Source organism: Myotis myotis, unplaced genomic scaffold (genome assembly GCF_014108235.1).
Source record: "Myotis myotis isolate mMyoMyo1 unplaced genomic scaffold, mMyoMyo1.p scaffold_m19_p_27, whole genome shotgun sequence".
Classification (NCBI taxonomy): domain Eukaryota; kingdom Metazoa; phylum Chordata; class Mammalia; order Chiroptera; family Vespertilionidae; genus Myotis; species Myotis myotis.
The window spans coordinates 411,074-423,641 of record NW_023416332.1 but is presented as its reverse complement, the minus strand read 5'-3'; the positions used below and the strand labels follow the sequence as shown (position 1 = coordinate 423,641).

General features: G+C 64.5%; 1 protein-coding gene across 5 annotated transcripts in view; it reads right to left on the bottom strand.

Annotated features, from left to right (window-relative positions):
• The window catches only part of AHNAK (AHNAK nucleoprotein), a 29,266-nt gene extending 17,007 nt beyond the window's left edge, over positions 1–12,259 (bottom strand). For all 5 annotated transcript variants that reach the window (XM_036295681.1, XM_036295684.1, XM_036295685.1 and 2 more), the window contains exons 1-4: positions 12,103–12,259; positions 1,870–1,978; positions 1,455–1,608; positions 834–1,021 (exon numbers count right to left, since the gene is read on the bottom strand). In XM_036295681.1, coding sequence (XP_036151574.1) covers positions 834–1,021; positions 1,455–1,608 — 342 coding nt within the window. In that variant the 5' untranslated portion in view covers positions 1,870–1,978; positions 12,103–12,259. The remainder of the gene's footprint in view (positions 1–833; positions 1,022–1,454; positions 1,609–1,869; positions 1,979–12,102) is intronic.
• Between the last annotated feature and the right edge of the window lie 309 nt (positions 12,260–12,568).

Genomic DNA, 12,568 nt, shown 5'->3' with positions numbered 1-12,568 from the left:
ATCAATTCTAGACTCAAGTCGGCCAGTCAAGTACCCAGGACGCCTCTGGGTGACCAGCTCTGCACTGACTTGACCCTAAGGCTCTCAACTCTCAACTCCCTGGTGTGTTTGTTTAAGCAGGAGGGGGACCCTCCCAAGGATCCCCGAAAGCTGGGTGGAGAGTGGCTGTGCTTGGGCGAACTCCCCCTGTGAGCACCCATTCTTTGTTGCATAAACAAGTCGTCAGAAGGAGCAGGGAATCGTCCCACAGGCGCTTTGCAGCCCAGCTTCCGACTCACAGGTGAGTCCAGGCCGCTGGAAGTAGAAACATGCTCTGTGAGCGCTAGCCAGTGCGGCTCAGTTGGCTGAGCATCATCCCGTGCACCGAGAGGTCGCCAGTTGGATTCCTGTCAGGCTGCCTGGGTTGCAGCTCAATCCCCAGTAGGAGGCGTGCAGGAGGCAGCCGACTGATGTTTCTCTCTCCCTCCATCTCCCTTCCTCTCTCTCTAAAATCAATAAAACACATATTTTAAAAAGAAAAATGTTCTGTGAGGCAGAACTGGGCACCGGTGAAATCATTCCCAAGATTCCGGCAAAGCACCGGGACCCGGCAGCATGAGTGGCTCCCGGCTGCGGCGCTCTGAAGAGGCTGACTTAGGGCAGCACCAGCCTCGCGGCACACGTGGCACAACCAGGAACAACCAGGCTGACTCAACAGAGCGCAGAGGGTGAACGCAGGAGAAGGAACGGCAAGAGAGGCCCGCAGGCAGGCAGAAGCCTCGGGAAGGGGCACCGGCGGGGGCAGGTGGCGCGGCCAGGAGCTCAGGGCGCGGATGAGCCAGCGAGGCACTCACCAGAACCACCTCAGAGGTGCGGGAGCTGAAGACTTCGTGCGTCCAGGTCTGGCCCGGCTCAGGGGAGCGGTCCCCCTTCCGGTGCAGCTTCAGTCCCACCGTGTGGTGCCCCATGGTGCTCAGCAGCTGCGTCACCTCGCCCGACTGCAGGTTGTCAAAGTAGATGGTGGCACCCACAATCTGGTCCCCTGAGCCGGGAGGAAAAGAAGCAGGTCTCAGGAAAGCAACACACACACACATACACACACACACACACACACACGCACATCGAATGCATGTCATGCAAGGCAGCTGTGGTAGTGCCCACTGTACAGATGAGAAAACTGAGGCTTAGACAGGTCATCTGATTTGCACAAAGTGGCCAGAGCTCGTGAGTGGTGGAGTTGGAACTGAGGACGGTGTCCCCGCCCCTCCTCACACGACCTCCTCCCCCAAGGACTGGGGGCGGGTGACGGACACAGGGTGGGCAAGAGAAGGTGGGGCTTGGGTACTGACCATCCTGCTGGCACTGGGACCAGGCCCTCCAGAGCCACGTGCCCACTTCTGCGTGCCCCCTGCCCTTCCCTCCACCACCCCACCCACCCCAACCCAGCACCCAACCCACACCCTGAAGGGACTCACCCTCCTTGACCACCCCCGTGCGGGCCGCAGGGGAGTTCTGCACGACCTCCTGCACGAAGACGCCATCGTCCCTCTGGGCAATGGTCAGCCCGTGGGAGCCGCTGCCCTGCCAGTTGGGCAGCAGTAGTTCACGCGTTTCCTCCTCCTTCTCCATCTGGGACGGGGGAAGGGAATGAGCTCAAGCGATGAGGGGTGAGAAGGCGGGGGTCTTGGGTGGGTGAGCTCCCGGGGAGTGAAGCGCCGTCTGCCCCGGCGGAGATGCTCAGGAGCAGCAGAGCGGACGGGCAGTGGATGCCACCGGCCGGGAGGGCCCAGCCCCGCCGCGCCCACCGAGTCCCGCCTCCCGATGCCACCCCGGGGGTCTCCACCCCCACCCCGCACCTCCACCTCTCTCACCACCCTCCCCCCTGCTGACCTTTTGCAGGACTCGTCCAGGAGCGAATGCCTTGCCAGGAGCCCGCCCCTCCTTCCGGTCCTCTCCTCGGTCCTGTCCTCAGTCTCTCGCGGAGTCCCGGTCACACAGCCTGGGGAGAAGTCCACAGTGAGGCTGCACTCCACCCGCGGGCTGGAACCCCGACCCGCGGCCACGCCAGCGATGGCGGGTGCTCTGTTCCCCAGGCCGGACCCTGGCTGCTGCCATCCGTTCCCTGCAGGCGTGACTCAGCCTGGAAGCCCAGAGAGGGGCTCAGGAGGCCAGACTCAGTCAGATCCCGGCTCTGCACCCTCCCAGCTGGCGGCCCTGGCCAAGCCCCTGCGCTTCTCTGAGGCTCCATTTCCTGATCTGTGAGATGGAGATGATAAAGGCGTGAGGAGGAAGGAGAGAGCGGGCATGCAGAGCTCCGCGTGCAGGAGCCTCAGGACGACGCCAGCTTCAGGAGGGAGACGCCGCCGGCCCCAACGGACAGATGGGAAGACCGACAGGCACAGGCCGATTGCCCCAGGTCCACAGTGAGGAGGCAAGTCTGCTGGGCTCAGACCCAAATCTGTACCTCCTTCCCTGACACCCTCTCCTACTGGGCACCCTGTCCTACCGGCACCCTGTCCTCCCTGGCACCCTGTCCTACCGGCACCCTGTCCTCCCTGGCACCCTGTCCTCCCTGGCACCCTGTCCTACCGGCACCCTGTCCTCCCTGGCACCCTGTCCTACCAGGGCTGCAGCTCTAACCGGTGAGACTCCTCAGAGCAGATACTCCTACAGTCTCAGCACCGGTGGCACCGGCAGGCCTGGGAGCAGGTTGGGAACAGTGACTCTGGGTCGCCCTGTCCAACTCAGTCCTTAGGACCAGGGACCCTCTGCGGCTGGGAGCCGAGCCCTGTCACAGGCAGCAGCTGGACAAAGGAAGCCCAGCCCCCAGGCACTGGCCCCCCGCCCCAGCGGCTGGAGTCCAGCTGAGCGGCCGCAGGGACCTGGTGAGTCAGGGCCCATCTGCTGCGCACGCCGGGCGGAGCCAGGCCCCAGGAGGAGCTGGCAGCAGCAGAGGTGCCCTGAGAAGTGCCCTGGACTCGGCCACAGCCTACAGCCACCCACACGAAATGGTGGCGCCCGCGTCACCGGCAGCAGGTCCGTGAAACGGGGGGGGGGGGGGGGGGTGTCACACTGTAAGTCACGGAGCACCTGGCCCAGCACCCCGCCCGCCACAGCTGTGCACACGCAGGAATGAGTCAGCGATCAATAAAGGTGAGCCTGCTGCCCAAGCCCACAGGCGCAGTGCATAGCGCGTCCCAGCAGACTGAAGGGTCCCGGGTTCGATTCCGGTCAAGGGCACATGCCCAGGTTGCAGGCTCGATCCCCGGCCCCGGTCAGGGCCCGTGTGGGAGGCAACCAATAAATGTGTCTCTCTCACATCGATGTTTCTCTCTCTCTCCCTCCCTTCCACTCTCTCTAAAAATCCCTGGAAAAAACATCCTCGGGTGAGGGTTAACAGAAATAAAAGATCCAGGTGCACATGCTGATCGCCTCCTGTACGCCCCACAGTGATCATCACCCCACTCTACTCTTGAGCCTCTAACAGCGGTTCTCAACCTGTGGGTTGCGACCCTTTGGGGGTCGAATGACCCTTTCACAGGGGTCGCCTAAGACCATCGGAAAACACTTATATAATTACATACTGTTTTTGTGATTAATCACTGTGCTTTAATGATGTTCAATTTGTAACAATGAAATTGGGGGTCCCCACAACATGAGGAACCGTATTAAAGGGTCACGGCATTAGGAAGGTTGAGAACCACTGCTCTAACAGTTACTGAATGCACTCCATGTGCCAGATATGGAGATTTAGAAGACTCAGTTCCTGTCCCGGATATAAATTATGAGCCAGGTAATCTCGGTATGACCAGTTTAGCCTCGGAATGTTCCAGAAGGCTTGGGAGAATTGGGGGGGCGGGGGGATGAAACATAAGTGAGCTCTTGAAGGTGTAGAGTTTGCCTCTGAGAAACGGGATTATCCGTGGGCATTCATGGGCACTCGGCAGTTCCAATGTCGGGCAGATCACAACCCGGGGGGGGCGGGGGCAACTTCATGGACCCCAAGTGCCCTCACCGCCTGAACTCACACCTGCGGTCTGTGGCTAGGAGCAGAGCCGTGCAGGAGGGCGGCCTGCTGGCACGGGTGTGAGTGGGGGCAACACCCCCTCCCTGAGGGCAGCGGAACGGGGAAGTCACGCTGACCCTTCCCACCGAGAAACAGCAGAGCCGGAGCCTAAACTGTGCCCCCCGCCCCCACCTGAGAAGCCAGCCCTGGACGGACGAGCACCAGGCAGGATGGAGAGCTGACCGCCTGCCAGGCCTCCGATCCCTGCAGCACCGACCGCCTGGCACCCCAGCTTCCTCCTTGAGCGGGGCCCCGTCTCTCAGCCTCGCATCCTGGTGCTGAGCCAGCAGCAGGTGAGGGGGGAGAGCCAGCTCACCCTCGCCCACATCTCGGCCCCACCCTCCCTGCTTCCCCGATGAGTCACTGCAGCCACAACAGCTCCAAACATGCTAAGGGTCACACCTAAACGCCAATCGACAATCGACAAAGTGCTTCCGGGGCCAGACCCTGCAGCCAGAGGGGCTGGGGCTCCAACGGACAGGACACGGGCAGTGGGCTTCCCTGCCAGCCCCTCAGATGGAGCCCCAAGCCGGATGCAGCCCCAAACCGGACGGAGCCCCAAGCCGGTCGGAGCCCTGGCACCACAGCCGGGAGGCTCGCGAGGGACTGCGCCACGCCTGGGCCCGGCTGCCGACGAGGAGGGGGAAGGCCAGCCGGGTAGAGAAGGGTCCACCGGCCGTGAGAACGGAGGCCTCCGGTTGGCCTTGGCAGAGCCCCCGCGGGCCTGCCAGCCAGGTGGAGCTGCCAACCACCCTGCTGCTCTGGCCCGGCCGCCTCCTGGCACAGCGGGAAGGACTCCCGGCCACCTGATGCGGGCCAGGCCGCCGGCTGGGCATGGGGGTGCTGGCAGGGGACTGGAGGCCCCGGGGCCAGGGCCTGTTCTCTGCATTTGGCCCCAGCCCCCGTCTCCCCCACCCCTGGAGCCTGTCCCAAGCGAGCTGGTCCTTCCTCCTCCCACACAGGTCAGGGGGAGCCGGGCACCCCACGCAGGCCTGTGGCGCGGTGAGCCATTCTGCACATTCAGCCAAGTGTCACAGCCCTAGGAGCTGTGTGGCCAGCACGGTAGCCACACGGGGTCCTTTACATGTAAATGAGCTGGAATTCAATTTAAAATTTAGTTCACTGGCCCTGGCCGGGGGCTCAGTGGGTTGGAGCTCTGTCCGGTGCACCAAAGGGTTTCGGGGCCAATTCCCGTTCAGGGCACTTATGAGGCTGTGGGTTCGATCCCCTGGTGAGGTGCGTAGGGGAAGCAACCGATCAACACTTCTCTCTCTCTACCTCGCTTCCTGTCTCTAAAAATTCAATAAAAACATATCCTTGGGCCCTAGCCAGCTTGGCTCAGTGGATAGATCGTGGTCCTGCGGACTGAAGGGCATGTACCTCACTTGCAGGTTTGATCCCCGGCCTGGTGGGAGCATGTGCAGGAGGCAACCAATTGATCTGCCTCTTTCACATCATTGTTTCTCTCTCTCTGTTTCTCCTCCTCCCTTCCACTCTCTCTAAAAATCAATGAAAAAATATCCTCAGGAGAGGATTAAAAAACACACACACACAAGCATATCCTCGGGTAAGGATTTTAAAAGTAAAAAATAAAAATTTGCTGGGTCAGTGTGTCTCAGTGGTTGAGCATCAACTTATGAACCAGAAGGTGGAGGTCACGGTTTGATTCCTATTCAGGGCACCTGCCCGGGCTGCAGGCTGGATCCCCAGTAGGGGGAGTGCACAGGAGGCAGCCGATCAACGATTCTCTCTCATCATTGATTTCAGAGAGGAAGGGAAAAAGAGCATCATTGATTGGCTGCCTCCTGCATGTCCCCCACTGGGGATGGAGCCCACAACCTGGGCATGTACCCTGACTGGGAATCAAACCGTGGCCTCCTGGTTCATAGGTTGACCCTCAACCATTGAGCCACGCCAGCTGGGCAATAAAAATATACTTTTTAATTTAGTTCATTGGTTGCATTAGCCACATTTCAAGAGCTTAACAGACACAATGGGCACAGAGAGCATTTCCACCTGCAAAAAGGTCCCAGCGTGCCTGCTACTTACACACGGGGAAGCGAGGTCCAGAGGTGAGCATGGGGAGCACTGGGCCCTCGCCCATGGCCTGCCGGCTGCCCGCTTGCCCACCCCCCCTCACCTGACACCAGCTCACGGTGTCCTAGTGAAGGGCAGCAGGGCTGGAGTGGGACCCTGGAAGGCAGAGGGCTACTTGCAGGGCAGGGAAAGAGGGAGAGGGTGAGGCCACTCCGCTAAGGCTGAGAGGACACGCGTCTGAGACTTCAGGACAGAGTGTAATTCCAGCCAGAGGCAACGAGAACGAGGCGTCCTGTCCATTCAAAACCTCCGAGAGGATGTGCAGAGCAGGCCTGCGCGCACCTGGAGCTGGGGCCACACCTGGGCGGGTCCAGGAAGAAGACTCCTGGTTTCCGCCAGGTGCGAGCCCCAGGGGCGCATCCTCTCCCCTGTGCCCCCGGGAGCAGAGCCCCTTCTTCCCAAGCCAATGGGAAGCCAGAAACAGGGCTGGGGCCGGCATCCGTGTCCAGATGACAGGAACAGATACACACCCGAGGGACAGGCCCTGGGCCTCCAGGCCTCCGCACCCCAAACCTGAAGACCACATGCAGACCAGGGAGGCACGGGTCCGCTCATCACCCAGCGCCGGCTGGACTAGAGGTGACGTCCGGAGGGAGAGAGCACGCCCGCCCGCCACGAAGGGGACAGAACAGCAATGCAGCCCGCGGGGAGCCGACCACCACACACACAGGCCAGGGACGGGCAGGGCCCGTGCCCAGAACAAAATGACTCAGTGCCAGAGGGAGAGGCGCCACCAGAGGGGAAGCCCCAGCACCAATCACAGGACTAAGGGTCGGCCTTTCAAAGAGAGACACACCCCGAGGGGCCACCTCCTCTCACTGCTGCTACCAGACATCACAGAGGAAGTGAAAGCTCCCCAACTGAAGGGCACCCGGCAGGCGGGCGGGCGAGCTCTGCGCGTTCCACGCCTGGGGTCCCATTCCATCCCCAAATAACTCTACGTGATTAAAAATTCATATCCTTATTTCAGAGATGCAGCAACAGGCCCCGGAGGGAGGTGACTTGCCCAAGGACGAGACGGGGTGGGCACGCACGCCTTGCAGCCTCTGACACCGAGGGCAGCTTGGGGGACGAAGGCAAAATACAAACACACAGGATGAGCAACCACAGAGCACGATGCGGGGGGGGGGGGGGGGGGGGAATAGAGACACAGAAGAGAAACCTGCACGGGGGTGGGTGGAGTGAGAACCAGGGGACACACCCACAGGAAGGTGGGCCTCGTCCTGGTCCAGCATGGGGACAGCAAACCCCGAGCGGGCCGCGTCCCGGCATCCCCGAGCCGGGATCTGAGGGGTCTTTTATGCCCTAAACCCCGCTCACCTGTAGACTCTCTTGGGCCCCAGCAGGTCAAGGCCAAGAGCACCTTCCCCCTCTGGGGCCTGGCCAGCACAGGACCCCAGAGGCAGGCACCGGAGGGCAGGGCAAATGTTCCCACCCACGCCCCCCCACCCCCAGAAATGGGAACAGCCCTGGCAGGCAGACCCGCATCCAGGGGGACAGGAAGGAACCCAGCTGATTCTGGGCGGTACCCCCAGGGGCACTTTCAGCTTGAATGAGGTTTGTGTTGGGGGGATGGAATCACCAGGGAGAATTAGACATTCACCAGGGACACATTCAGAGAAAGACACACGTACGCATGCACACCCAGCACACGGGCATGCTCTCAGCCCCATTCCCTGCTCTTTTTTTTTAATAACTCCATTTTATTTTATTTATTTTTTAAAATATGTTTTTTGGGTGTTTTTTAAAAATATATTGTATTGAGTCCTTACAGAGAGGAAGGGAGAGAGAGAGCTAGAAACATCGATGAGAGAGAAACATCGATCAGCTGCCTCCTGCACGCCTCCTACCGGGGATGTGCCCGCAACCAAGGTACATGCCCCTGACCAGAATCGAACCTGGGACCCTTCAGTCCGCAGGCCGACTGAGCCAAACCGGTTACGGCTTGGGTGCTTTTTAAAATATGTTTTTATTTATTTCCGAGAGGAAGGGAGAGGGAGAGAGAGAGAGCAACATCAATCGGCCGATTCCTGCACCTCCTACTGAGGACGGAGCCTGGCATGTGCCCTGACCTGGAATCCAACCAGTGACTTCACAGTCCATGGGACGCCGTTCAGCCAACTGAGCCGCACCAGCCAGGGCCCCATTCCGCATTCTGAACGCCCAGAGCAGGCCCAGGCCCTGCCCAGCAGGGAGGGCACCTCCACCTGGTCACCCCCACCCCCCCACCCCCCCAGCACACCGGCCTCTCTTCTCCCTTGTGCCTGGGCCACAACCCAGCAGGAGGCAGCGGTGCCAGCCTCATCCCTCCGGCCTCGGCCTCTCCAGCTCCCACCGGACTCTGGGACTCTGGTTTTCCGCACCGCGACTGCCAGGGTGTTCCCTCCTGCCCCAGCCCACTGCGGCCTCCGCTCTGCCCTACGGCCTTCCCCCACCCCTCCCCGGCCACTTCCCCAGTGAGTTCCCAGTTCTCACTTCCAGTGGAGGGAGCTTCCCTCTCTCTCCCGACCAGGAGGGACTCCCCCTGTCCCCCCAGCCCCCTGCCCCGTGACAGCACTGCCCGCTCCAGCAAGTCCCCACACCTGGCCCGGAGCCAGCGAAGGGTGGGCCTCAGTGACAGCTTGGGAGCTGCCCCCTGGCCCCACCGGCACCCTGACCATAGCCCCCCACCGATGCCCAGCTCGCCACCCAGCGGTCGGGCCAAGCCACTGCAGGGCGCTTGGCTGCCAGAGAGCCGCCCCCAGCCCAGCTCAGCTCCAGGCACTTCCCCTTCCCCTGGAACCTCCGCTCCGGCCCCGGGGGACCCGGCAGGATGCCCCTCCCTGACCCAGCGCAGCGCTCGCTCAGCCTCACTCCCAGGTCTGTCCTCGCCCTCCGGCGGGCTCCCGACACACACTCCAGGGTCTGGAACCCGTCCCGGGGAGAAAGTCACTTCCGTCGCTACCTACAGCCCCTGCAGGCGCCAGGACAGTCACCCCGTCCCTGCCCCACCAGCCACAGACACACCCATTGATGACACACCCAGGCCCATGGCAACGCAAGGACCCCCGACAGAGGGACACCTCTCACAGGTAACAGCACACACCTCACGGCTGTGACAGCGCAGACACCCGGACCAAGGCCACAGTGAAGCGTGGCGCCCTGGGCCCAGGACCTGCACAGCCCCCAGGCCCCTGATGGGGACGAAGGCGGGCAGGAAGGAAGGGGGACTCCACCAAAGCACACATTCCTGCTGAGCCCTGCGGGGGGGCCCCCTTGGCCCCACATCCCTGCACACTGACATGGAGGTGCAGGCGGTCGGAGCCCAAGGGAACGGCAGCTGCTGTGGGGAAGCCGTGGGGAACAAAGAGAGCACAGGCCCTGGACACTGGCCGCTGCAACTTTCTGTCCCTCTCCAGCGGCCACCTCCCTTCCACGTGGTCAGCCCAACTCCTGGGACAGAAACTTGGGGGTGGCAGGGAGGGGTGGGGGCGAGCCAGCTCTCCCAGTCGGCCCCTTTGTCTGTCCCCAGGCGGTTCCCAAGTTCTGAGGAAGGTGGTGACCACACCCTAAGCCCCACACACTCCTCCACCCCCACAGCTTTGCCTCAACCCCTCAAACCAGCTCCTCAGGCTCCGCTGGCGCGCTCTGCCAGGGCCAGGCTGCCAATTCCACGCTGAGCCAGAGAATCCAGCCTGCCGGGGCCGGGCACTCCACCCAGGGCCTCCCTGAGACCCAGGTGACCCGGGGACCCCCAGCTCACGCCCTGCCCTTGACGGGCTGGCCTCCTCCCACACAGGCCTCCCACGGGCTCTGAACCTCACACCCGGAAAAACCCTCAGCTCTGTGGGGGCAGCTCTTCAAGGAGCTGCCCAGAGCGGGACCCTCGAACCACAGCGGGGGGCTCCGCATGGGCAGCACTCGCTCCGGTGACTAACCTGGCTGCCTGGCCGCTGGCTCTCACACTAACCTCCCTGGGCATAACCTCTAGGTCAGGGCTCCGACCTCCACCTCCAGCAGCCTGACCCAGTCCTCTCCCGCCCCCCTCATCCCACAGCAACCGGCTCCCAGCAAGGAGGTAGCCCCTAGCCTGGGCTCCCTCTACTCCCCACCCTGCACGCGCACCTCCCGGCGCCCAGCGCCTCATCCCTGTGGGGAGAGGGAAGCTTCCCCATTCAGCTTCGAAAGGAAGTGCGGGCCACACCCTGCCCAGGGTTTCCCCGACGGCGGGCAGAGAGGGGCATGGAAGCATAATCTACTCCCCCACTCTGGACCCAGCATCGTGTGGAGGCCCTCAAATGTCTTCCAAGGCACCTTCAAGCTCCCCCTCTTGCCCCCCCCCGCCCCCGCACCCCACTCCCTCGCCTTCACCTATCCCCGCAGACCCCAAAGGCAGCACTGCATCCTGCAAAATCGGTGCTGCCCGGGCGGCTGGGCTGTCAGGGGGCATGTGATCCCTGCAACTGGAGCTGGGTTCTAATTCAGGAAACTTTCCAAATCAACTATGGGTGCCCCAGGCGGTGCTGCGGACATCGGCAAATACCTATTCCCCAGAAACTCCAGGTCATTCTCTAAGGGCCCCCCTGCACGGGGAGACCCGCCCTGCCTGCCCACAGCCCCACGCCACAGAGCAGGGCACGCAGCCCCGGCTGCTGGCTCCCCCGGCTCCTCACCACCACCTCGGCGGCCACACCCAAGGCCCGAGCACACACGACTCACAACTCTGTGGTCACAGCCAGCGGAGGCGCCAGAGCCCTCGCCCACCTGGGGTTCCGGCCCAGTTAGGGCTGTGAGGTGCCCTGTCTGCCCACTGCGCTGCCCTCCCACGCAAGGGGCACTGCCAGCCCCGCTCAGACCCACGCGTCCCTCCCAGCCAGGGCCGCCTGGGGCTGCGCCCCCCGTCCCCCTGCCCTGCAACCACAGGGGCGCCCACCCTGAGGGCGGGCCTCTCCCCGCACGGGAAGCCTTACATAACCAGCTCGCACACACCCTCGGCTCCCTGCACCCCAGCTCCACGGCGGCCCGGCCCGGCCCGGCCCCTCCCGGAGCGCGCCGCTGCGCGCAGGGCTGCAAAGAGCGCAGCGCGCCCCCCGGCGCCGAGCCCGGCCCCCGCCCCGCTCCCCCCGCGCCCCTCACCACTCCTCCCGAGCTCTGGTTTGAATTAGTAACCGGCTCCAACCACCGCATTCCTCAGGCTGCTGGCGCCCTGCCAGGCGCTGGGCGGGGGCCGTCCGCCCGGACGGCTCGGGAGTGGGCAGGGGGAGAGAGCGCCGCCTCCGGAGGGGAAGGGGCGGTCCCACGGGCCGAGCCGCGGCGCGGTCCCCTCCCGCCCACCCAGCGCAGGAATCTCCCTAATTATGCCCCCACCCCCACCCCACCGTCCCCTGGGCGGCGCGCTGCAAACTCCCAGGCTCCGCGGCCCGAGGGCGAGCAGGAGCTTTCGGGAGAAGGGAGCCCGGCCGGGCGAGACTAGGGCGGGGCAGCGGGAGGGGGTTTGGGGCCGCCAGGAGCGGGAGGCCGAGAGGCGGGAGCACACGACTGGGTGGGGCCGGAGGACTCGGGACGCGAAGTTCTCGGGGAGGTGCGCGGACAGGGGAGGGACCGCGGGGGCGCACCGAGGGGCCGGGGCCGCGGCGCCCACCGCGGGAACGTGTCCGGTCCACGCGGGACGGGACCGGAGCGCAGCGGCGCGCCGAGCCACCGCCCCGGGAGAGGGCGGGAGCGAGACCGGGCGCCAGGCCGCGCAGGAGGGCCGCCCGTCCGGCCTCCAGAGCCACGCGGACCGCAGCGACGCTTGGGAGCGACTTTCCAACTTTGCCCAACTTGCACCCCAACTCCGGGGCCGGAGTCCGGCTCCCAGCGCGCGACGCGTCGCCTCCCCGCGCCGCCCCGGGGCTGCCTCGCTCGCCCCAAACTGGGCGAATCCCCCCGCGGCGCCCCCACGCGCCTCGCCCAGCCCAGCCCGGCCCCCGCCGCCCTACCTGCGCGCTCAGCACCGGAGCCCAGCCGTGGGCGCGCGGCCCGCGGTGTCGGGGCGGCGGCGGCGGCGTCGAGCCCCGGTCGGGGCGGGTCCGGCAGGCGGGAGGTGCAGTCCCCGCGGCGGAGCTGCTCCGAGTGGCCGGGCCCCCGTGCGAGGAGGCGGCTCTTGTAACTCCGGCCGAGCGGGCGGGTCTGCCCCGGGCTGTGGGGAGGGCGGGGCCGGGCGGGGCCCGAGTGGGGTTGGGACGAGCGAGCCGGGCCGACTCGGGAGGGACCGGAGGGGCTGCTGGCGGTGGTGGGGGAGTGGAGGGAGGGACCGGGGGCCAGGGGCGCGCGTGTCCGAGGTGCTGCCCTCCGCGCCCCCGGCCCCCGGGCCTGGACCTCCCGCCAACGTGTGCAAAGCGCCGCTTCGCCCGCAGGAACCCGCGGCAGCTCCGGGCTGCCCACCCGGGGAACTGGGAGTCAGAC